The sequence below is a fragment of the Diabrotica undecimpunctata genome, chromosome 2 (genome assembly GCF_040954645.1).
Source record: "Diabrotica undecimpunctata isolate CICGRU chromosome 2, icDiaUnde3, whole genome shotgun sequence".
Classification (NCBI taxonomy): Eukaryota; Metazoa; Arthropoda; class Insecta; order Coleoptera; family Chrysomelidae; genus Diabrotica; species Diabrotica undecimpunctata.
In genome coordinates, this window is record NC_092804.1 from 162,431,511 (window position 1) to 162,457,435 (window position 25,925).

The following is a 25,925-nucleotide window of genomic DNA, read 5'->3' on the forward strand; positions in this document are numbered from 1 at the left end:
CATATTCTCCTGCCATTATTATTCGTATTTTGATGGATCGTTTTTTTTCTTGCGATTTCTCTGTTCGTATCTTCTTTCCCTATCTTTGCGTTGAAGTCTCCTAACAGGATTAGTATGTCGTTCTTTGGTATTTCTTCGTACAATTCTTCAAGTTTCTCATAGAATTCATTCTTTTCTTCTTCAGGAGCATTCTCAGTAGGGGCATATATGTTAACAAATGTTAAATTTGCTTGTTTATTTTTCATTCTAATTTTTCATTGCGCCCCTGTTTGCTTTCTCCTGCGTAGTACATTGTGTAATTTCTTCTAGCAATCATCCCTTCTCCTGCCCACCTTACTTCTTATAGCGCTAGTATTCCCATCTTGTATTTTATCATTTCTTTTGCCAACTCTTCCATTTTGCCTGGTCTTAGAAGTGTTTTGATATTCCACGTTCCTATTCTTATTTTTCTATTTTTGTTTTTTGCTTTATTTTGTTTTGTTTTTGCGTCTTTTCTTACAAAATAGTTTCATGTCCGTATTCATTGCCAACTCCGTTATACTGTCACCGTCTTTTGTTATATTTTTTGTTAGTTTTTTGACGCCATTTTCATCAATTTTCCTCTTGGATCTATATTATCAGATATGGGAGATCTGTCGTTTATTGTCCTAGCGTTACCCTTCTTCTCTTCAGGTTTCTTCCAGTAATTTACATCTATGCCTTCTAGTTGCTCCAGTGAGAACGGTTCACCATTTATCCAGAATTTGTTGTATTTTAATGCGGCTGTGTGTCCTTCCTGGCGTACCATTTTCATGTGCTGAAGAAGATGCTTCCTTTCTTGTAGAGAATATACTAACAAAAATATTAAGTAGGTAATAGAAATGTGCTTTGAAAGGCGCATATAGATGAAAAATCAAGTAGACCTTTTTGATAAAAATGGGAGTATGAAGAGTGTGACTACGAAGAGAAAACAAAATACTTAAAAATACATGTTGATCAAGCTACAATAGACATTCAGACCGATACCTTTACAGATTTTAAATATGGAGGAGTAACTAGTTTCTGGTATCTAGGATGGCAGAGTGACTCATACAATAAAGAAGGGACATCTTAAATAAGTAAGAAACATAAGATAGAATGATGAGGTAGAAGATACTTTTGTTTAAGAATGAACTTCTTATTCACCTATTTTTTTCTTTTTTTATTTCGTATGCACATTCATATGTCTCCTTAACTTATGCACGTTGACAAATGATTTAGAACAAGTAGAACATTTAAAGTTTTTTTCTCCTGTATGCGTTGTCATATGATAGGTCAGAAGTATTTTCTGAGCAAAAGATTTTGAACACAAAGTGCATTTGTGAGGTTTATTATCAGAATGCAGCAGCATATGCCTATTTAGTCCAGTACGAGAACTTAGCTCTTTTGAACATGTGTCACATTTATATTTCTTCTGTTGATGTACACTAGAAATATGTGTCATCAAACTACTTTTGACCACAAACGTACGTAAACATATATCACATTTGTGGGGTCTTTCGCCTGTATGCGTCAATATATGGTATTCCAGATTCTTTTTTTGAGGAAATGCTTTAGGGCAAATCGAACATTGATAATCTTTTCTCTTCTCGTGAACTTCTTTGCGGTGCTTTGTTAATTGGGAATTTTGTGTGAAGCCTCTGTTACAAATGTTACAGTAGACTTTTTCACCGGTGTGAATTTTCTCATGCATTTTTAAACTTTGAGCACGAGTAAAGGATTTTGAACAATGTGAGCATTTAAAGGGCTCTTCACCTGTGTGTTTTGTCATATGTGCTTTTAATAAATATCCAAATTGGAAGCTTTTCATACAAATATTACATTGATGTATTTCTCCCTTATGCCACGCTAAATGATAACCCAATTTTGCGTTAGATTCAAATACAGCAGGACAAATGTCACATTTAAATTGTTTGCCTCCATGCATGGTGTTAACGTGCTCTTGCAATTGTTTATGATTCGAGAACTCATTGGAGCATACCAAACACTTATAAGTATCATGAGGACGAGAAGTGTGCTTTCGAAAAGACTCTTTATGAAAAAATATTTTGTCGCAAATATCGCATTTATAATTTTTCTCGCCACTATGCACAACCAAATGCCGAACCAGCTGTACTTTAAGACCAAAACGTTTGGGGCACAAATGACAGGTAAAATTCTTCTCGTGGGATGCCAAATGAGTTATCATAACTTGTTTCCGAAAAAATGTTCTACTACAGAGAGGGCATTTAACTTTCTTTTCTCCAGTATGTAGAATCATATGGTTGCGTAATGATTGTTTTAAAGTAAACCGTTTAAAGCATATATTACATTCGAAATTTTTCTCCTTAGAATGAATTACTGCATGTGTCTTAAGACCATTTTTATATCTAAAAGCTCGACCGCACAAGTCACATTTAAATTTCTTTTCTTCAGTATGTATTTTCATGTGAAGCTTCAGAGCACTAGGTGAAGCGTATGTCTTCGTACATATTTTACAACGAACTCTGTTTGAATTCTCATGTGTCTTCATATGAGCCTTAAGATAATTAATACTTACAAAAACTTGTGGGCAAATACTACACTTGTATTGATTTTCCGCAAAATGTAGTTTTAAATGATTTTTCCATGTATCTTTACGAGTATAACGTTGGGAACAGATGGGACATCGGAATATCTTTTCTAAAGAATGAACTGTAAAGTGTCTCTTTACCCTCTCCAAAGCTTTAAAAGGTTTATGACAGATTGAACATAAAAATAATTTACCGCTTTCAGTTTCCTTAACATAAGCCTGTACAGTCGCAAAAGATTTAGTTGTACAAATGGCGTCAGATAAATTTACGTACAGTAGTTTACGAAAATAATCGGTGTTGCCGTGTTTCTCTAATAGTCTGCGATCAACAAGATTCTTTAATTTAGTGGAGAGAGATAATTTAGTTAAAACTTTAGTTTGATGTGTTTTTAAGTGTTTATTCCATTCGTCTTCTCTAGCGAAGGACGCTCCGCAAAAATTAGAACTGTGTAATTTTCCTTTGCCACCAAATTTTTTGAGATATTCTCTTCTTTCAGTAATGTGTTGCAAACCTAAAAATAAAATATACGTTTAGTCTTCTAAAAAGGATAATATAGAGCCATCGAAAAAAATCGTAATTGAAATTTGGATAATTGAGGCGATGGAATCATAAAGGGTATTTTTTTTAGAGGTATAGAACTTTGAAAGGGAATAAAACAAAGATGATTTTTATAAATTAACATAAAATTGGCTTTATTTGAGAGATAATTTTTCGACTGTTCTAACAACGATTCAAATTTCGTCATTTTGTGTCATGTGGAACAATTTCACCCAATCATGTCAACATTAGACTGATAATTGCATTCAGTGCAATTTTCAATCGCTATGACAACACGATCGAGTTTGACAACTTCATCCAAATAAATTTCAAAATGTCACGTTTCGGCAATGAGAATGTTCAAAGTATAAATGCGCTAATCAAAGAAAAAATTCCCAGAAATACAACCTACAGTCACAAATATATTTGGGGAATATTAAATATTTAATTAATTATTAAATAATGAACAGCAACGAATCTAATGTTAACTTAAATTTTAATAATTGTACTTTCACTAACTGTACTTTTAATAAATAAATGTTTCGTTATGTTGAGTTATGATTTTTTTTTTCGAAAAATTATCCGCCGAATATCCCTCGGACATTGATGAATGCCTCATAATTTCATGACAAATTTCTCAAGCTCGTTGCTTGGTAACAGCACTCAGCCTTCGGCTTCGTGCTGTTACCAAGGAACGAGCTTTCGATTGTCATGAAATTATCTCGTCTGTTATCAATGTCCTAGGGATATTACTACTGATAATCTTTTGGCATTACAGGGTGAGTCACCACTAACGAGACGGAAGATTACAGCGAAACGGTAAAAGATTAAAAAAGAAATTTAATGTATAGAATGTAAGCTGATAAAGGCTACATTTTAAAATTATTCTGAAATATACAGGGTGTCACAATAAAGCGCGGCGTTTCAAAGTTATATTTTTTCTTATGGAACACCCTGTATTTTATTGGATTTTCTAATTGTCTGCAAAAAAGGTATAGTTTCATAAGACTTCCCTATACCTATATACAGAGAGGTAAAACTTTAAACGAGGACTCATTCCTAACTTATTTAAGAGATTCTAATAAAATTGGTTATACCTCTAAATAGTTGGATATTGGTTGAATGTATTTCATGATAAACTTCTTCTTCTTCAAGTGCCATCTTCGTTCCGAAGGTTGGCGATCATCAGGGCTATACGTATTTTCGAAACTGCTGACCGAAACAATTCGTTGCTGCTACAGCTATACCATTCCCGTATATTCTTTAGCCAGGAGTTTCGTCTTCTTCCTATGGACCTTTTTCCTGCTATTTTCCCTTGCATAATTATTCGAAGCAGTTCATATCTTTCGCTTCTTGTAATGTGTCCCAAGTATTGCAGTTTTCGTTTTTTGATCGTAAATATGACTTCCTTTTCTTTATTCATTCTTCTCAAGACCTCGACATTTGTGACTCTCTCGGTCCATGATATTCTCAGGATTCTGCGATACATCCACAGTTCAAATGCCTCTAATTTTTTGGTATCAATCTTTTTCAACGTCCATGACTCCATTCCGTAGAACAGCACAGAAAGTACGTAACATCTCATCAGGCGAAGTTTCATTTCAAGGCTCAAATCTCTTCCGCAGAACACTCTCTTCATTTTAGTGAATATGGATCTGGCTTTTTCTATTCTTATTTTGATTTCTGCTGAGCTATCGTTGTCTTCATTTATAAAAGTGCCTAAATATTTGTATTTGCTAACTCGATCGATATTACCATAAATTTAGTTTTCCTTATGTTCAAAGATAGTCCATATTCTTCGCTGTAGTCTGCTATCTTATTCACCAATGTCTGAATACCACCAATGTCACCAATGATAAACTATTAAACATTTATTTACAGGGTGTTCAAAATGTGTAGTTTCATTATTGGATTATTCAATGTGTAATATACGGCTTATTTTAAATGGAACACCATATTAATTAATTATTAAATTAATTCTCATTCTCTTTCGAATGATATACGGATGTCCTATAGCTAGGACTGATAGTTTTGCCGTAATTTAAAATTTTGTTAAACAGAAATCGATTTTAAATATTTATAATTGTTACTTTCGATTGTAGTTGTAAATACATTTTTTGTAAATACAGTAGACTCCCTCGTAGATCTCGTTATATCAGACAATAATAATACTGTGCATACATATGAATCTGTAGTTTTCTAAACTATGTATTAACTTCCTATAGTGAAGCCATTGGGAGCAATATAAGATGCTAATAAATATTGTTTGAATGGCGTTTTTGAAAAAAAGTTATTTACTTTTATTGTCAATGAAATATGTATATTAAAGCATAAAAGAGTTGTTTACTTTTATTATCAATGATATACGTTAAAACAAAAAATCTGTACTTATATTTTTTTCCAACTACATAATGTATAAAGCGTATTTTCAAGGATATAAACTATTGCTTCTGCAATTTTAAGAACTCTGTCATTTTTAACTGCTTTAAATGGTCCAGTATCATTCTATCATATTTTCTAAAGATGTGAAACAGTTGTATTTATTCATTGTAAAGAAGTTTATTGCGGGCTGCAGTTAAGTTTATTGAGGGGCTGTTTGAAAAGGTATTTATTTATAGACACGAACCGACCAAAAACGTAAAACACACGGTTTTGGATCTTATTTTCTCTCGTTATAACCAAATTTGCCTCGCTATAGACGGTTATAGTTCAATAGAAATTTCACGGGACATCTAATGTATCTCGTTATAAGCGAAACCTCGTAATAACCGTGTTCGTTATAGAGGGAGTATACTGTAAATTAAAATTTTTATGTCTTTGGATTTGTATTCGTTGAGAATAGGATAATTAGTATTAAAATGATGAAAAGAAAATACAAAAAAAATTGTTGAAAATCTGATGTTTTTAGATTTTCTACGATTCATCAAGTGAAAGGCAACTGCGCAGAGGTTAGTTTTCAAAAATGACGTAGATATTAAGGTTATGTTTAATTTTTTGTATCATTTTAAGTATTAAAATAAGTTTAATATTATTTAAATAAAAATAAAACTGTAAAATATATTTATTTCTTTGAAGTCATAATAATAGATGTACCTATAACTTCTTACGTGCTTACGAACACAATACATAACGAAACAGAAAGAATTTGAATAAAACAATACAAAATAATACAAAATGAATAATGAACATAAATAATACAAAATAATCCATAACTTACTATAAGTAAAAAAATGTTCAGGTATGTAACATATATTCAAATTGCTTGATATCTTGTGCAATACAACAAGCGATTCTATCTTCGAATGATTTATTTACATTATTTAACATAGCAGAAGTTATTGAAGCAAACGCGTTTGTAATTCTTAATTTCATGTCATTTCTAGTAGTAGGAGGTATAGCATATACAATATTTTTAATATAACCCCATTTAAAAAAATCCATCTTGGTTAGTCCTGGTGACCTAGGGGGCCAATTATATGAACCACCTCTACCTATCCAACTGTTTGTAAATTTTCTGTTAAGGTAGTTCCTAACATCACGTGAGAAATTAGCAAGAGCTCCGCCCAACTGGAGCCACATTTTTATTACTAGGCTAAGTGGAAGGTTCTCAAACAGTGTCCAAAAATCTTGTTTTAAACAATTTAAGAAATTTGTCAAATTGAAATGTCCGTCAAAAAAATACGGGCCGATAACGTACTCGCCCATAATGCCGCCCCAAATATTAACACTCCATCGGTGTTGGCAATCAACAGTACGAAATAAATGTTTATTTTCTGTGTCATAATAATGAAAATTATATCTATTTACTAAACCATTATTATGAAAAGCCGATTCGTCTGTAAATAATACATTTTTAAAAAAATCGGGATCTTCCCCAACTTTATCTAAAGTCCATAAACAAAAATTTAAACGGTTACCATAATCTTGTACTGTCAAATGCTGGTGAAGTTAAATGTGATACGGATGAAAGTGGTTTCTTCTTAAGTATTCTACATACACTAGTTTGACTAATTTCTAATTCACCCGAAATTTTTCTTGTACTAATATTTGGGTTTTCCGTAACAGAAAGCAGGACATTAAGTTCGTTAACGTTGTCAACAATAACTGGTTTATTTTTATTTACCTTTTTGTATGCAACAGTACCAGTAACACGGAATCTATTAAGCAATCTCTCAAAAACTTCCGTTTGTGGGTGTCTTTTATCAGGATACTTTTAAGCATAAACTTTAGAAGCTAAGAGACAATTTTTCAAACATTCTCCAATGCAAAGTACCATGTCGACTCTTTCATGGATAGCGTAATTCTTTATTTTTAGGAACAGTGAAAGTTAAATATTACATACGAATGTTTATATTTTGATAATTACCAGACCGTAATGTCAGAAAATGACAATGTCATACGATACCGTATTATACAATAATACGATAACTAATTATATCTTTTGTTTTAAAATCAATATGTATACCGATGAAGAGTTTAAATCATTGTAAATTACGCAAAAACTATTAGACTTAAGCATAGGACATCTTTATAATATTCAAAAGAGGAAACTTTTTTTAGTATTACGATCAAATTACGTATTCCATGGTGTTCCATTTAAAATAAGCTTCATATTAGATATTGAATAATCCAACATTGAAACTAAGTTTTTAACACCCTGTAAATAAATGTTTAATAATCAATAATGGAATAAATTTAACCATTACCCAACTATTTCGCTGTAAGAAAAAATTTGTTATAATTGTTTAAATAAGTCGAGAATGAGTCTTCTTAAAAAAAATTTTTTTTTTCTTATAATGTAAGTTGTGGTTTATTTTGTATTGTTTATGCTCATTTTGCATTATTTGTTTTATTAAAATTCTTTCTGATTCGTTGTGTATCAGAAAGTAAAAGTATAAAGTATACACATTTGTTTACAACTACATTGGTTTCATTTATAACAAATATGTCAAGATGATGGGTTTAAAAATCGAGAGTAACAACTATAAATATTTTGAAATCGAAAAGAAAATTTTAAATTACGCAAAATCACTCCTAGTTATAGGACATCCATATACCATTCGAAAGTCGAAATTTTTTTAATATATTTCATTAATTAACAGTGTGTTTTATTTAAAATAAGCCTTATATCACACATTGAATAATCCAATAATAAAACTGCAAATTTTGAACACCCTGTAAATAAATGTTTAATAATTAATCATGAAATACATCCAACCAATATCCCACTATTTAGAGGTATAACCAATTTTATTAGAATTTCTTAAATAAGTTAGGAATGAGTCTTCGTTTAAAGCTTTACATTTTAAGAATATTCCACATAACTCAGAACACTCTGTACATAGGTATAGGGAAGTCTTACGAAACTAAACCTTATTTTTTACCGACAATTAGAAAATGCAATAAAATATAGGGTGTCCCATAAGAAAAAATATAACTTTGATACGCCGCACTTTATTGGGACGCCCTGTATATTTCAAAATAATTTTAAAATATAGCCCTTATCAACCTTCAAACTATAAATTTAAAATTTTTTTAAAATCTTTTACCGTTTCGCTGTAACCTTTCGTCTCGTTAGTGGTGACTCACCCTGTATATATAATTTAAATATGATTTCTGGCATATGACCGTCATGGCTGGTTCTGACGTAGTGTAATCTGGAGGTCCAATTTTCGATCACTTTTTCCAATATTTATCGCCGTATATCGGCAATAACGCAGCGAATATTGTCATTCAAGTAGCCAATCGTTTCATGCTTATCGGCGTAAACTAGCACCTTCACATATCCCCACATAAAATAGTCAACAGAGCTAAATCGCACGATCTTGGAGGCCAATTCACGGTCCGAAACGTGAAACTAGCGGTTACAAGCTAGTTACAAACGGGAAACTAGTGGTTCAGTGAACCAGTTCGCGAAAGAACTATTTGTAGGACCGAAATCGAAATCCAACCCTAACATAACTGGTTGCCAGATGTCTCGTCTTATCATCATCACACAAGCTCGGCACCGGCCGCGCGTTTTCTTCGGTTTTCAGTCAGTCTTTCACTCTTTCACTACGGTACAAGTAGTTCGGATTCGGAACCATTTCTTTCGATCGTATGTTTAGGTTTAAATGTTTTAAATTTATTTCTCAAATGTTTTGCAAATAACATTTTTTTTATTTGCAAAAAATGATTAAGATTTGTTTTTTATTAACCGTTTTAAATATAAATATGGTTCACGTATGATTTATTTTTATATTTACGTATATTTAAACTCATAGGTATCTATATTAGGTTATTTCTAAAAGAACCTTACAAAAAAAATCAGTGAATTTTGTAGGAACATTAAATAACACATTTTCATTCTCACTTTTACATAAAATTATATTTTATGTAGATGCATCAATCATTTTAACCACAACTTAAAATTGTTATTTCAAAATTACAATACGAGAAACAACACAGCATGTCAACGTTCAAGCCAATGCATGGGCATGAGATCCGAACCATTATGATATTAAGATAAGACTGTTTATGTTCAGACAAATCGTTCGCAGTGAACTAGTTCTATGAAAATTAATGAACTAGTTCAATTAGTTCAGTTGAAAGAATCGTTCATTTGAACTATTACGATGGTGAACTACACATCTCTAATGCTGAAATGCCAAACCCAACTTAACATAAATCACGTGACAGCTAGTAAAATGGCCGCCAGTTAAAAAAGTGTCAACTTATTTCGAGTACCCACAAAAAAATTTTAAATCCAAAAAAAGCACCTATTAAAACATTTTTTATAAGCATAAACTTTTGTGCAGAGCGAAAATGTTAAAAAGAAAAGTAATTATAAAAAAAAAATAAAAAAATATCAAAAGACTATTTATTAAAGATAAATACATACTAGTATTAGATTTAAAATAAAATTATAGACAAAACAATAAGTAATGAGTAAGTCAAAATTGTTAAAATAAAAAAAACCTAACCTAATCTATCCGCTCTAAATCATTCTCCAATGCCATGATGGCATAGGCGATATTAACAAATTTGTTTATCCATGGCTAAAAGGACCAATATTGTATGTCCAAAATTGATGTTTTCCGGAATATCAATTTGAAAGTTTGCGTTAACCTCGACAAACCGAATATTTTTAAAATTAATTAAATTACAGTTACACCTTTTTTATATATTATTCAGTTCTATTTCTATTAGGGTTAAATTTTAATCACATTAAACAAGCAAAAAGTAACCCTCCGTATTGACATACAAAACACGTGAAGCAGAATATGGACATACAATATATCCATATTTCCATACTTCCATTGTGAAAATATTATAAAATCAGGTTAAAACAATTAAAAAAAAAGTAGTACCTACAAATGAAATTTTTATTAACGGAAAAACATGCATAAAATCAAACACAATTAAAACTTAGTCTGTTTCGTATTCAGAATTACTTGGAACAATATCTTTAGCCTCTACGGATGTATTCAATGTCTCTACATTGTTTCTGTAGTCTTCTGGAATTACCTTCTTGCGTAAGAGACACAGGTCATGCTTTTTTGGATTGGATATTGGCATAAAACTGTTAAATTTTAAAAAGTTGTAACATCATACTTGAACAAAATGGTTATCGGATTTGTCTTTGTGAAACGTAACCATTTAATTTGCAGCCATTTCACTTAATTTCCTTGGTGTCACAGGTAATATTTACCACAATCTTAGAAGCTAACTCCTAAAAATTATAGAAATCGTGTGTGTGAGACGGTTAACAATGTAGAGACGAGGTTTTAGTCTTGACATTTGTATTAAAATACCTCATTCACGGGGGGAGTACACTTTCTTATTTTTTCGAGCACGTTTTATGGTAGCGTGCATCGAATCCGCTTCTAAGTATGTATGTCCTGGTTCCAAATATTTTAGATCTATTATTTGAAGATTATCTATTTTAGCAACAGCATACATCATTGCAGCAGTAACATACTTGTTGCGGTTTTGTTCACCGCAAGTATCTGAAAATGAGGAAACATGTGTAACAGTATTGGGTGAAGATTGCAAATATTTCAGCAAACAACTTCCAATTTTAACTGATCCTTTTTTAAATATAAGGTTGAATGCTCGAATAAATGAACTTTGATCAAATAAAAGGCATATATTGCCCAAGTACTTTCGATCCCTAGATCATCTTCAGGGGCATTTCGTCAATTGCGGCCTATCTGACAAGAACAAAATGTCATAAACATATAATTGTACAGTACACTACACTACAAAAGGACAAACAAACACTTTAAAATTATTAAAGAAAAGCTACATTGTGTGCCGAAGCCGGAGACAGAATGACAGAAAGCCTGTCTCCGGCTTCGGCACACAATGTAGCTTTTCTTTAATAATTTTAAAGTGTTTGTTTGTCCTTTTGTAGTGTAGTGTAATATACAATTATATGTTTATGACATTTTGTTCTTGTCAGATAGGCCGCAATTGACGAAATGCCCCTGAAGATGATCTAGGGATCGAAAGTACTTGGGCAAAATTAAATTAAACTGTGCTCGATATATGCCTTTTATTTGATCAATGATTCTTTTTTGCCTTGTATCTCGTCCCATAAACATAAACAACCATCTGCATAGGAAGCGTCAAAAGTTGTGAAATTGTAGACGGAAAGTTTACTTCTGTAGAATATTTGGCTATCACTAGCATAAGGCACATTTAGTATTGATTGTAAGTCAAATGTAATTGCTAGAAATGTTTTACCTTTATTGTCGACGGGTTTCTGTTTGTCAGCTGCTTTCATTTACATTCCACTTTTTTCTTTTGCTTTATGTACCTCCCACTGGCTTTGTAATTCTGATTTATCTGTAGCACTATTATAAACGTTACATGTTACACATTGATCTTTTTTCGGTTTATAAAATTACAAATGTGGATCATAACCATTAAATACTGATCTAAATACATTGTACTTAACAGGTGGTACATTATTTTTGGGGCAATAGTCACTGCAGTATAAACGATAAATCACACTGATATTTAACTCACTTGACAGATAATGCTTCTCAATAAAACATCTCAATATGAGTCTTAATATGATGAACTTGCTCAGCGGATGTTGCATTCGGAGCTGGTCTTCCTTTGCGATGGTCAAAGCCAGCATAAACACCACTGTCTCCACGATACTTCAGTGCAGTTTCAACTACTTGAAAACTAAATGCAAATGTAGCACAAAAATATTTTTGGCACATATTCACACATTCATTACAGCCAGTCAGTAAATAATAATAACGACTATGTTTTCTAGTTTTTTTTTATCTCATTGCGATTTCTTTCTCTGTCAATGTTTTTGTCTTCGAGTAATGAGCAAATAAAAATTTTTTGCTTCGTTGAATCAGTAAGATTCCAATATTGTTGGCAAATGATTATTTGTCTTTCTCGAGGTATGTTAATGCTACAATTAGCTCTTACTGTTACCCCCTTTCTGTTTACATTTTCTTTGCCGCCAGCCACTCGTAACAATTGCATCTTATTTTTGTCCATAATTCCGGTTTGGATAGAACTAGCCAGCGTTTTTTTTCTCTTAATGCTGAACCGTCTATGCTGTGAACTACAGGAGAAAGTACTTGACGATTTTCTGTATCATGTGTTGACGAAGCTGAACTACTAGTATTTTGGTAAGACGGGAGGTAGTTACTTTCAGAGTCGGCAAATGGCTTGCCGACCCTGCATTCTGATAATCGTCTTCTATGGGAAGGCCCCCTTCACTGTGGCAAATGGCTCGTCGACACTACACTCTGATAATCGTCTTTTATGGAAAGGCCCTGCCACTGTATCTAAATAGAAGTCGTCTTAGATCTGTAACAAAATTCATGCTATAGTTTTTAACATTCATCACTATAATCTATCCAATACAAAATATTCATAATTCAACTACTTACTATTTCTTGCCATCTAAACTATTCGCTTTCCTCGGTTGTTCATCTTATTTTTATATTTCGAACACTACACGCCGGTTTAACAGTTACTTGTCAACAGCTTAAGTCGATATTGACTGGAACAGAATGACAAGACGAATTCCTATGAACAGATTGCTAGTTAAACCACTTCCACATTTAATTGCTACCTTTGCACAGACGCGTGCAACACGTACTATAGGTTGACGGGCCTCCAATATTGTATCTTTGGACATACATTAAAAGAATCGTTTGGTTTTGAATTTTGTGAGCGGCACAAATATTGCATTGGTCATGCAACATTTGTGACAAAGCTTATGGTGTTTTTAATGGACCTGTACGTATCTCATTTATAACAAAAATGGACAAACAATATTTGTCCTCTTAGCCATCGTTATGGTCTTCATATTCAACCATCCGCATTTTAATTTTTAATTAATAATAGACAGCCGGAGTGTGACGTCACGGCGGCCATATTGTTATTATTACTTTCCAAACAAAAGATGAAAAGCCAGGGTTTGCCCAATCTCAAGATTTCTATAATTCCTATATTTTCTTCTTAAGTATAGTGCTTTTACGATAATAGCATCCTAATTCAGTGTTATATTTCTATGAAATATAATTAAAAAGTTTAAATTAAAGAAATTCTAACCTTACTTTACTGCTACATGCATTTTATTGCTATTTTTATAAAACAACATGCTTTATTATTTACACAACCTTGTAAAATTGTTGTAGTAACTATTAGAATACTTAGATATTGCAAAAAGCGGAAAGATTCTGTAAAAAAAAATGAAAAAATAACGAAAAATACAAATTATCCACACTAAACAAGGTTTGTTAGGAAAGTGAAACTGACAGATATCAATAAAAATACGTCATCCCTCCGGCAGTCTATTATTGTCAATATCACAAAACATGCAAAGAAAATTCACTGCTTTACGCAACGTATTGACACAGAATAATAAACAATCAGAATGCCCACTCTGTTTGAAAAAATAAGTACGCGCATCTCGTTTGCGCAGACGGAATCAACCATGTTTTAAAAAACGGAACCAGTGCTGTTCAGTGACATTTTATCTGGTGTGCATAGAAAAATTAACCCGGTTTAATTTATTTACGGCAACTATAGACATAATTAGCACTATTTTATTCGTACTTTTTGTTGAAGAATAGATTAAATTATTTCAGATGTACTAAATTATTGTTACGATAGATAATGACGCATCATGTGACTCAAAACTGTTAACATATTATTACTAACCCATTCGTCTTTTCTAGATCATAAATATACCTGCCGGCAGAAATCTCTAGAGCCATGGGTCCCCCTACGATATAAAAAAAACCTGTTTACATTGATGGAGTTCCCTCGTTGGAAGGTCATCGATTCTTCGTCATGATTCCAGAACTAACGGTTATTTATATATATGAGAATTTTGTTGTAAACAGTTCGTTAAGTGTAAAATAAATTAGTTATATTGTACAAATAAAGACTTATAAATTAGATTTAATAAAAACAGTACATTATTAATCTCCACAAATTTAAATTACAGTTCTGTCGTAGCTTGTCACAAATTTCTCAATTCGAGTCTATGTTTCCGTTTAAAATATAGCGATCGCGTGCTGAAAAACTTTAATGGCGGCATCTGATAGTGGGCATTCTGATTGTTATTTATTCTGTGGTATTGACCAGTTTAAGGTTAAACCCCGCTTCGCTTACGATATATCGAGATAATAGTATACTAACAGCTGTGTTATGGTTTTATAAAAATAAACGTTAATTTGGATTCCATGTGTGTTTTTTTTTAACATTTCACATTATTTAATTATTTCCAATAATAGTTTCGTCGTTGACGTCAAATGAGGGTGAGCAGGTTGTCTCTGGTTTTCACTAAGAATTATTTAAAATTACTTAAGAATGAATCTGTTATTCATCTATTTTTTCTTTTTTTATTTCGTATGCACATTCATATGTCTCCTTAACTTATGCACGCTGACAAATGATTTAGAACAAGTAGAACATTTAAAGTTTTTTTCTCCTGTATGCGTTGTCATATGATAGGTCAGAAGTATTTTCTGAGCATAAGATTTTGAACACAAAGTGCATTTGTGAGGTTTATTATCAGAATGCGAGTGCATATGCCTAAGCATACTTGAACGAGAACTTAGCATTTTTGTACATTTGTCACATTTAAATTTCTTTTTTTCATGTACACTAGAAATATGTTCTTTCAAAGTACTTTTTAACGGATACGTACGTAAACATATATCACATTGATAAGGTCTTTCACCTGTATGCGTCAATGAATGGTAGGTAAGACTCTTTTTCTGAGGATAGGTTTTTAAGCAAATCGGACATTGATAATCTCTTCTCTTCTCGTGAACTTCTTCGTGGTGTCTTCTTAATTTGTAGTTATTTGTAAATCCTCTGTTACAAATTGTACAGTATAATTTTTCCATTGTGTGCATTTTCTCATGATTTTTCAAATATCGAGCAAGAGCAAAGGATTTTAAACAATATGAGCATTTAAAAGGTGTTTGGCCTGTGTGTTGCGTTGAAAAATGAGACCGCAAACTGTATTTATTTTTGAAATATTTCATACAAATATTACATTGATGCGTTTCTCCCTTATGCCACGCTAAATGATAACCCAATTTTGCGTTAGATTCAAATACAGCAGGGCAAATGTCACATTTAAACTGTTTTCCTTCGTGTATATTATTTACGTGATCTTTCAATTGTTTATTATTCGAGAACTCCTTGGAGCATACCAAACACTTATAAGTATCATGAGGGCGAGAAGTGTGCTTTCGAAAAGTCTCTTTATGAAAATATATTTTGTCGCAAATATCGCATTTATAATTTTTTTCGCCACTATGCACAACCAAATGCCGAACTAGCTGTATTTTAAGACTAAAACGTTTGGGGCACAAGTGACAGGTAAAATTCTTCTCGTGGGTTCCCAAATGACTTTTCATATCTTGTTTATAATAAAATGTTCTACTACAGAGTGGACATTTAACTTTCTTTTCGCCAGTATGTAAAATTGAATGTTTGCGTAATGATTGTTTTAAAGTAAATCGTTTAGAGCATATATTACATTCGAAATTTTTCTCCTTAGAATGAACTACTGCATGTGTCTTAAGACCATTTTTATATCTAAAAGCTTGACCGCACAAGTCACATTTAAATTTCTTTTCTTCAGTAGTATGTATTTTCATGTGAAGCTTCAGAGTACTAGGTGAAACGTACGTCTTCTTACATATTTTACAACGAACTCTTTTTGAATTGGCATGTGTCTTCATATGAGCCTTAAGATAATTCATACTTACAAAAACTTTTGGGCAAATACTACACTCGTATTGGTTTTCCGAAAAATGTAGTTTCAAATGATTTTTCCATGTATCTTTGCGAGTAAAACGTTGGGAACAGATGGGACATCGGAATATCTTTTCTAAAGAATGAACTGTAAAGTGTCTCTTTACCCTCTCCAAAGCTTTAAAAGGTTTATCACAGATTGAACATAAAAATAATTTACCGCTTTTAGTTTCCTTGACATAAGTCTTTATTGTCGCAAAAGATTTAGTTGTAAAAATGGCGTCAGATAAATTTACGTACAGTAGTTTACGAAAATAATCGGTGTTGCCGTGTTTCTCTAATATTCTGTGATCAACAAGATTCTTTAATTTAGTAGAGAGAGATAATTTAGAAAATTTCGTTTGGTGTGTTTTCAAGTGTTTACTCCATTCATCTTCTCTAACGAAAGACGTTTCACAAAAATTACAATTGTGTAATTTTCCTTTGCCGCCAAAGTTTTTGAGATATTTTCTTCTTTCAGTAATGTTTTTCAATCCTAAAAAATAATATACTAAGTGACATAGAAATCCGAATACAATTAGAATTATTATATTTTGAAAATATTTTGGGTAGAAAAATAAACGAACGATCAAAATTTCAATATGATTGAATCAACTTACAGAGTTAAATTAAGTAATAATGTGGTGATGGACCTTGTTAGACAACACACTCTTGGATGTGCTTGAGCTCGCTTCTAATTTAATGGTCAATATCCTCCTGGAGTATTCGTTCCATGCACTAATTAACTCCTCCCGGGGACCGTCATGTCCCATACGTGTTCAATTGGGAATTAATCTGGAAATCTTCGGGTACCAGAGCAAAAGATTGACTCAAGCCTGTCCTATCCTACGCCATAAAGCCAATAGTGCGGTGTAGATTTCCTTTATCACCACGTCTGACCTTAACTCGGCCATCGTGCATCCATAACAGAGATTCATTACTAAAGACAACCTCCAATCCATTCCCAAACCAATCGTTCACTGCATCATTCAAGACGAGTACATCGATGTTCAGGGGTAAGAGGTACCACACAGTCTGGAAATGGAAAAAGGCCAAAACTGCGAATTCGATGATAAATTGTTCGCATCTCAATTGATATTCCAATGCAAACCATTGATTTAACAGACCTGGTAATGGAGAATCGGTTTCTTAGAGCCATCAACCTTAAGCCACTATCTTGACACTCTATTGTTCTTCGACAACACCCTGTGCTCCTCGATCTTCTTGCTCGGTCTTTTTTTATTTTTTAATTTATTTAACTACTTAACACAAATACAAATATTGTTTGTAGCAAGTCAAAAATACATAGTATATAAAAAGGAATATAAAATGTAACTTAAAAATATCACAAACAAGAACACAGATTGACAGAAAAGATTTATGGCAAATTCATGGTAAGCAGTTCAGTGGATGTTCTACAATGAGTCAGATATTCTTCTTGGCAGTAAAAGCAACGTTTCAGAGGATATTTTTTTATAACTTTTTCGAAATTATTACAGCTTAGCTTTTAATACTTTTCGGTAAAATATTGTAATAGTTATTTATAATTAAGGCAATTTTTATCTGAAAGACGCAATCTACAGCGATGTGTTCGTAAATAGTGACAGTTTGGCGTATTATGAACGTGAACATCAGACTGCTTTATTAAATGGGCCCGTTTTCTGCGAATTTCAGTCAGAACTTGAGATACCAACGGAGTAGGTAGCGGCATAATTTTGAATTTGTTAAAGAAAGGTAGGCAGTGTTAAATACAATAAAACGTTGAAGTTGTGGAGTAAAAATTATGGTTTTGTTTACGGCTACTAATAATTACACTAAAGATGATGGTTAGGTACCTTTCTACAATAGACTGCGCTCGAATGAGCTCAAATCCCCAATTTATAATCTCACAAGTAATGTATACCTCAGCACAGGGCTTATTGCTTCTATCATACTAATAAACTTTGAACTATGAGCTTACAATACAATTTTTATCTAGGCCGTAATTGTAACACTTAGGAAGTTCAATTGGAAAATATTTTATTCGACAATTTATTACGTTCTGAAGCTATTTTCTTGTGGCATTTTAAATTAATTACTATTTAAATGGGAATAAGCCACAATTAAAGGTTAAAATACGTTTATTGACGTTTCAATTTCCACTTCGGAAATCGTTCTCAAAATACAAACATTAGTAAAAAAAAAACGAAAAACCGTTATGGGCCCAGCGTTATTCAAAATTTTCGGAGATTGGAAATTCTATACAAGAAACTGGCACATTGTCAAAATTCAATCAAATTTATTACGTTGTAGGTAAATGAACTAATTATTAAAATATTACACGATATGTTTTCACAATGTTTCAATTATACACGGTGAAACTATAAAATATTAAGAAGTTAAAGATAATGTGTGATTACAAATTAAGGGATTAATTTGTGATTGAACACCTGCTAAAATCCTGATAGCTTTCGTTTGCATTCTAAAAATATGAAGTGCATTTGTTGAATTGTCCCATATGATTAATCCATAGTTTAGGTGTGAGTGAAATAAAGAAAAATATGTCATTTTTAATATTTGAAAGAACCCTTGCTAGTTGGCGAATAACAAATATGAACTTGATAGCTTTTTTTTTAGTTATGAGATGGGCCGACCGGTTCAGTAGATTATCTATGGTTATTTCCAATACTTTAACAGACTCTTTGTAATCTGGATCATTATGTAAGTTATTTGCAGATATAACGGAGTTATATATCGGATAATATCGGAAGGATAATTTCTGTAATTGAAGAGAACATCGATATTAATAGTGGCAAGAGATGTAATTATATTCTCTGCAATTGTAGTAAAAAATTGATTTATTTCATCTGGAGGTAGATCAGGTTGTACCGAACTGGATCTTGTTTTTTTCGAAATTTGCTATTTTCCAGCAGTCTCTAGGTTCATTATTGGAATTAGTAATAAAATCAGAGTAAGCTGACTCTTCAGCATTTTGTAATTGCCGATTCTATTAAAACTATTAATGTTTATATACTTTGAACAAATCGGGATTCTTAGTGGTATCATTCTTGACGCCATGCCTGATAACATCTTAACACAGTATCTAAACTTCTATGAATTCAATTCGCAATTTCCGGAAAAAAAAGGTCGGCTTTTAGATCAACTATCCATCCCCTATCACCTGCTCATTTGATGAAAATTTGCGCGTCCTCATACTACAGACATTGTAAATGATTTTCAGAAAAAAAAAATCACATTTTAAAAGTTAAAATTTTTAGTGGTTGGTAAATTAAAAAAATGAATAAAAATCGAATACCTAATCTGATATCGCTGAAATTCTAATAATTTATTGTTTTTGTCATGCTAAGGATGTATATCTAAAGTATTTTCCACCTAAGAAGACCGCTTTGCAATTAAATGCTAGTAACTTTATTACTAGCGGACCTTTATTGACACTAAACGCTGAATAAACGTCAAAATATTTCAAACCAATTGAGTACATCAGGCTACTATATAAGTATCATCAATAATCTAAAACTGTTTTGAAATAATAGTGACTACAAAAAAAAATTAGAAAATTCCAAAATATTCGATATTTTTGTCCAAAGAATACAGGTGATTACCATAGAAATATGGATGCAAATATTTTTGAAGAATGGTTTGAAAAAAATTTGTTTAAAAAATTGGAGCGACCATCCATAATAGTGTTGGATAATGCATCCTACTCCTCAAGAGTAGAAGAGAGATTTCCTTCAACCAGCTGGACAAAAGAAGAAATAAAGTTGTGGTTGACAGAAAAGAAAATTTATCACAGTGACATATTTTTAAAAGTCGATTTACTTCAAAGGTGTGGAAAGCACAAAATTCAAAAGAAATTTGTTACTGACTAAATGGCTCTTAAATATGGCCATGAAGTTCTTCGACTTCCGCCCTACCATTGCCACTATAATGCAACTGAGTTAGTTTGGGGTATAGCCAAAAATTTTTACGATAAGCATGCATCCAAAACAACAGATGACGCTAGCGTTCTTAGTTTATGGAAAGAATCGCAAGAACAAATAAAGGCAGAACAATGGCAAAATTCTATTAGACATATAGAAGACATAATCGTTCAATCTTTTCAAACCGAGTGAGTTATAGATGAGGTCCGGCCTCTAATTATTCGGATAGACAATTCATATAGTGACGACTCTGATAGTAAAATATCAGACAGTGAATAGGACAAATCGTTTGCTAAAAAGAAGTAACAAAAAAGTGTTTCGGGAATTCAATTCGGACTTTGTGGTGTGTTTTAGTAAAACGATAAAGTACCTTCGGTCTAATTACTGGACTGCATACTCTCAATAGCTTTGGTATTAATTACTGGACTACACGTGTTTAAACCTTTCGTTTTGCGGAAAACTCGGAAGTGATTTAGTGTCAATTTGTTTCAAGGTTATATTTAATACAGTGTCTGCAGAAAGTAAAGTCTTGGATGTACTTTATTCAAATTTGGACACACCAGCAACTTGGCAAGTATTTTCCAATTTTACTGTATGCAAAACCATTCGTATATTTTTCACTCTACGCAAAATAGAGACCTTGATGAACATTTGATGTAGACAAATAATTTCGAGTATTCGAAATATTCCGTCCCACTTCTTTTAACACGCCCTGTATATACATATTATATTCATTTTATTTGCCTTTGATACAGTAAAATCCAATATTATTACTGAACATAAAATACAGGAAATTAAATATTTTTACTTTTCAAGCGATCGGAATTAAATATTAACGCCGCACTGTTTGAGGCCTACTGATCATATCTTAATTGCATATCGGCCGTCATAGGGTAAAAGGACTTTACTAACAAATTTAATTATAATAAAATTAAACATTTAATTGTTCTTCAATTTTAAGCAAAGACGCGCGTTGTTTTTGGTGATTTTTAAGACTTTTTAAGATTTAATTTTGGTTTTCGTTAAAATTTACGTGTGGATATTCCATATAATAGTATATTTGTAAAGTCCATTTCCATCATATTGATAGCACATTATGTATGCAAATCCCTAAACTGTTGATACGGGTGACTCAATGAAAAATAGATATTTGTCAACAAATATCTATTTTACAAAGTTGCCAGTGTCGGAGTGATGGAGATTAACAGGTACTAATGAATTTGCAAGAAATGTAAGATGTTTATTTTATTGGTTATAATATAAAATAATTTGTGGCGGTAACAGGGGCCGATTTGTAAAAAAATGAATATTATTGTAATCAAATTCCATATCAGATTCACTGCTTTCTTCAGAATCTAAGGAATCTTCAACTCCAATGTTAATTATTACCGGTTCCAGCATTGCATCAGTCATATTATCCAAATTACACATTTTATTTTCTTCCTTGTGAGCATGACTAACAGCATTTTTCCAATTTTCTGGAGTTACTTTTGATAAGGAATGTTCTAATAATTGTTGTAAGTCTTCTAATTTAAAAGTTTTGTTGTTGCGTCCGACTTCACCCTTTACTTGAGACCATATATTTTCTATCGGATTCAGATCACAGTGGTATGGGGGTAAACGTAAAATAATTACATCACGGTTTAATGCCATTTCATCAATTATATATTTTTTATAAGCTGCTTTATGTTGCCTTACAATAGGTAATAATTCCTTTTTTGTCGAATTCTCCTTGTACTCAATTGCGTGTTTATCCAACCATTCGATTATCTCTCCTTTTTTCCATGCCGCTGTTGGCAATTTTTTTGCTAGTTTTGAATGGTAACTAGCATTATCCATGACTATGACAGAATTTTTTGGAATTAAATCCAACATTTGCTCAAAATATTCTTCAAAAACGTCAGCAGTCATTTCCTCGTGGTAATCTTTGGTTGAGTTTGAGGCAAAACTTAATAATCCACCATTAACAAAACCGTATTCGTTTCCAATATGGGTTATTATGAGTCTGCGTCCTTTTCCAACGGGAATATTGTTTATTCCAGTAGATACACCTTCGATGAATGCCTGACGGGAACTTTTCACATTTGTATCAACCCATAGATAGCATGACCTACAGTATGACCTTCATTTAGCCAAGTCTCGTCCAAATAAAAAATTGTTTTCCCTTCTTCTCGGTACTTTTTAATAGTTCTTAGATAATCTCGTCTCCAACATACAATGTAATCTTTTTCAATTAAAACGGATTTTCTTCTATTCTTTTGCCAACGAAATCCCATCTCTCTCAATAGTCCCCATAATTACTTGTTGCTTATGATTGGTAACTCTTCGTTTTCTCTAATTAATGTTTGGATTTTGTCCAATGTTGGAAATTCTTTGTTAAAAAAAAAAAAAATGAGTGGACGCTGCGTCTTATCATGTTATTATGTATTTCTTCAATTTCCAAGGATTTACTCCCTCCACTCTTCTTGGGAGATGAAACAGTTCCTCCTTTTCTTTCTTTTAGAAATCTATAAATTGTTGCTTCTCCAACCCCTCGCATATTTGAACACATGTTAACGATTTCACGAACATTACTTAAAGGGCGTTGATGTACAAGTGCATCGTGTACATTATATTTTTCTCTCTTAGACTGAAGGCACCTTTAAAACTACACTTAACCGGGATAAAACCTGTTATCGACGTCATTTTTAAATGAAAATAACAAAATATCGACACCAAAAACGTAGGTAGGTAAGACATGAACAATGTACATCTACAAACTAAATGGAAGATGCAAACAATTTTTAATTTATATTATTGGCATAAGCTGTAATGTGGCATAAAAACTACTTAAACTATCATTAGTGAAGCCTCATCAGTAATTCCAGGTAATCGTTCAAAGAAGGTATTCTTTTTGTGTCAGGCGATAACTTGTATAGAAAACAATAATCACTGTTTACATTAATTTATTTCGTGAAACATTGAATTCTCTCGTTAATCACCCGTGTATAATTAACAATAATCGTGTGGCATATATACCGACGTTTTTTACGCACAAAAAAGGTATAGTGAGATTAGTGGACACTTATTTTACAGAAGATTTTTTAAAAGATAATGGATTGTTGATGGCATCTTAAAATATTAATTTTTTTATTTATTTCAAAACAAGTATAGGGTGACGCCTATGGTTTTTTGACCTGTTGAGGATTTGCATACATAATATGCTATCAATATGATGGAAAAGGACTATATGTATATTTTTTTAATAAAAGTTTTAGATACTTACAACAGGCAACGAAAAATTCTTCTCCTTAATCAATATTATTCTTAATTATAATAATTACTAAAAACATATTGTTAAACCTAGATACACTTTGTATAAATTATAAAGGTTTTTTAGTGTTATTCAGAAAGCTGCTAAAATTATCTTTCGAACGCTATTTTTTTATATAACGTAAAATCTCACTGCAGTATCATTACGTTCATAACGTAGTTAAACTCACATTTTTACATACATTTAAAATTAGGAGAATACATTGATAATAGGTTGCAAATCAAAAAGTGACCGCAAATATTTTTTATTAAATTAATAATAATTGACAAATATTTTTTTATTTCGCTCGTTTATTTTTTAAATAAAATACGCTGCTCATGACGTATATGCATGTTTTTATATCAAAATAAAGCAAATTTTTTCCTAATATGATGATATGTTTGCCTAAGAAAAATGGTCAAAAATTAGGGTTGCCAGCTGTTAAAAACGCGAGGTATCAAAGATAAAATAAAAGACAGCTAACGCGCAACGCTACGGATTGGAAGTGTCAGTTGTATGAGTTTTTAATATATAATAATATACATATTACTTGTTAAACCAGTGTCGTTGAGCCCCAACTTTATTTTGTTTTATCTTCGATACCTTGCGTGTTGACAACAGTTGGCAACTCTAATTTTCAACCATTTTTTCTCCAGGCAACCTTATATCATCACATTAAAAAAAAAATAGCTATAATTTGATATAAAAAACATGTATATACGTTATACGCGGCGTATTTTATTTAAAAAATAAATGAACGAAATTAGATATTTGTCAAAAACTAATTATTATTAATGTAATTAAAAATATTTGCAGCAATTTTTGACTAGAAACATATTATCAATGTGAGTTTGATAAACTACGTCAGTGTGGTCCAACCTCAGGCGCGCGGCCGCATGCTGCCCGAGGCTCGTTAAACTGCAGCCCCCGCAAACACATTTCAAAAATATTGCCATTGATAACTTTTACCCATTCCAACCCTGTCTAACTTTCCGTAATCTTAAGAAAGTAATTAACCTTAAACACCCACTCCCGATAAGCGGGCAGTTAGCTTCAGTCAGCTGCACATGTCGTGTTGAATTAACAGTGGCGAATAAATTGAATGTTAAATTCAGAATGAGTAGTGCCAAAAAAACGCAAAATTTTCGAAGAGAATCGTACGTTCCAAGGAAAAATCAATATTTCTTCATCGAATTAAAAGGCAAACCTCAGTGCATTATTTGTTGTCAAGTACTCGCGGTATCAAAAGAATACAATGTTAGTAAGCATTATGAAACCCAGCATAAAACAAAATACGACAAATATCAAGGTGAAGCTCGCAATACTCTTGTAAAAGAACTTAAAGCTAAATTGAATAAACAAAAATCTCTATTTACAAAACCGACAGCTGTTCAATCATCAAGCTTAGCAGCATCATATGAAGTATGTTTAGAGCTTGTCAAAAGTAAAAAAAGCATTTAGAGATGGAGAAATGATCAAAAGGTGTGCCGTTAAAACGGCTCGATCCTTTGGAGATGAAAAAATGGCCAAAATTTTTGAATGTGTTTCAGTTTCCCATCAAACTGTATCTAGAAGAGTTCATGAGCTGAATACTCATGTATTTAAAAAAATGGTCGACACAGTTCGTGATTGTTTGTACTACTCCTTAGCCCTGGACGAATCTGTTGATATTACTGACAAAAATCAGCTATTAATTATTGTTAGATGCATCAGTGAAGATTTTTGTGTAACTGAGGAACTTCTAAAACTGCATCACATGGAAGACGGGACCAAAGGAATAAATATATTTTAAGCAGTTAGTGACGCTGGGAAAACTATAAGCGGTTTTCAAAAGTGCTCTTGCGTTTGCACCGACGGGGCCAAAATAATGACGGGACGTATAACGGGATTGGTTGGACTTTTGCGGGAAAATGGTGTTAACTGTGTTTCCTTGCATTATCCATCAAGAGGCTCTCTGCGGAAAGATAATTAAAATCAACGATACTATGAAAACTGTAGTGCAGATAGTAAACAACTTAAGAGGAGGAAACAGAGCTCAGCTACACCGAACATTCATCTCTTTCTTGGAGGAATTAAATACTGAATATAAGGAAGTCCCCCTACATTCAGAGATGCACCGGTTGAGTGATGGTAAATGCCTTGAAATTTTTTTTTTTTCTTTAAGAAAAGAGACCTTACGGTTTTTTGAAACGGAAATTGTTATTAACACGGACGTATTTATAACAAAGCTTAAGAACAAAACATTTCTTCATGAACTGGCATTTCTAACAGACATTACCTCTCACTTGAACACATTAAACCTACAACTCCAGGGGAAAAAATAAGACA

At 32.2% G+C, this 25,925-nt stretch overlaps 1 protein-coding gene across 2 annotated transcripts in view; it reads right to left on the reverse strand.

The window, feature by feature from the left end:
* Positions 1-1,177: 1,177 nt before the first annotated feature.
* Positions 1,178-25,925, reverse strand: part of LOC140435158 (uncharacterized) — a 32,445-nt gene continuing 7,697 nt past the window's right edge. The window contains exon 3 of one of the 2 annotated variants that reach the window (XM_072523910.1): positions 1,178-3,081. In XM_072523910.1, the coding sequence (XP_072380011.1) occupies positions 1,181-3,081 (1,901 nt within the window). In that variant the 3' untranslated portion in view covers positions 1,178-1,180. Of the gene's footprint in view, positions 3,082-13,120; positions 16,882-25,925 lie in introns of those variants that run through there. The other variant, XM_072523909.1, reaches the window with a different exon arrangement.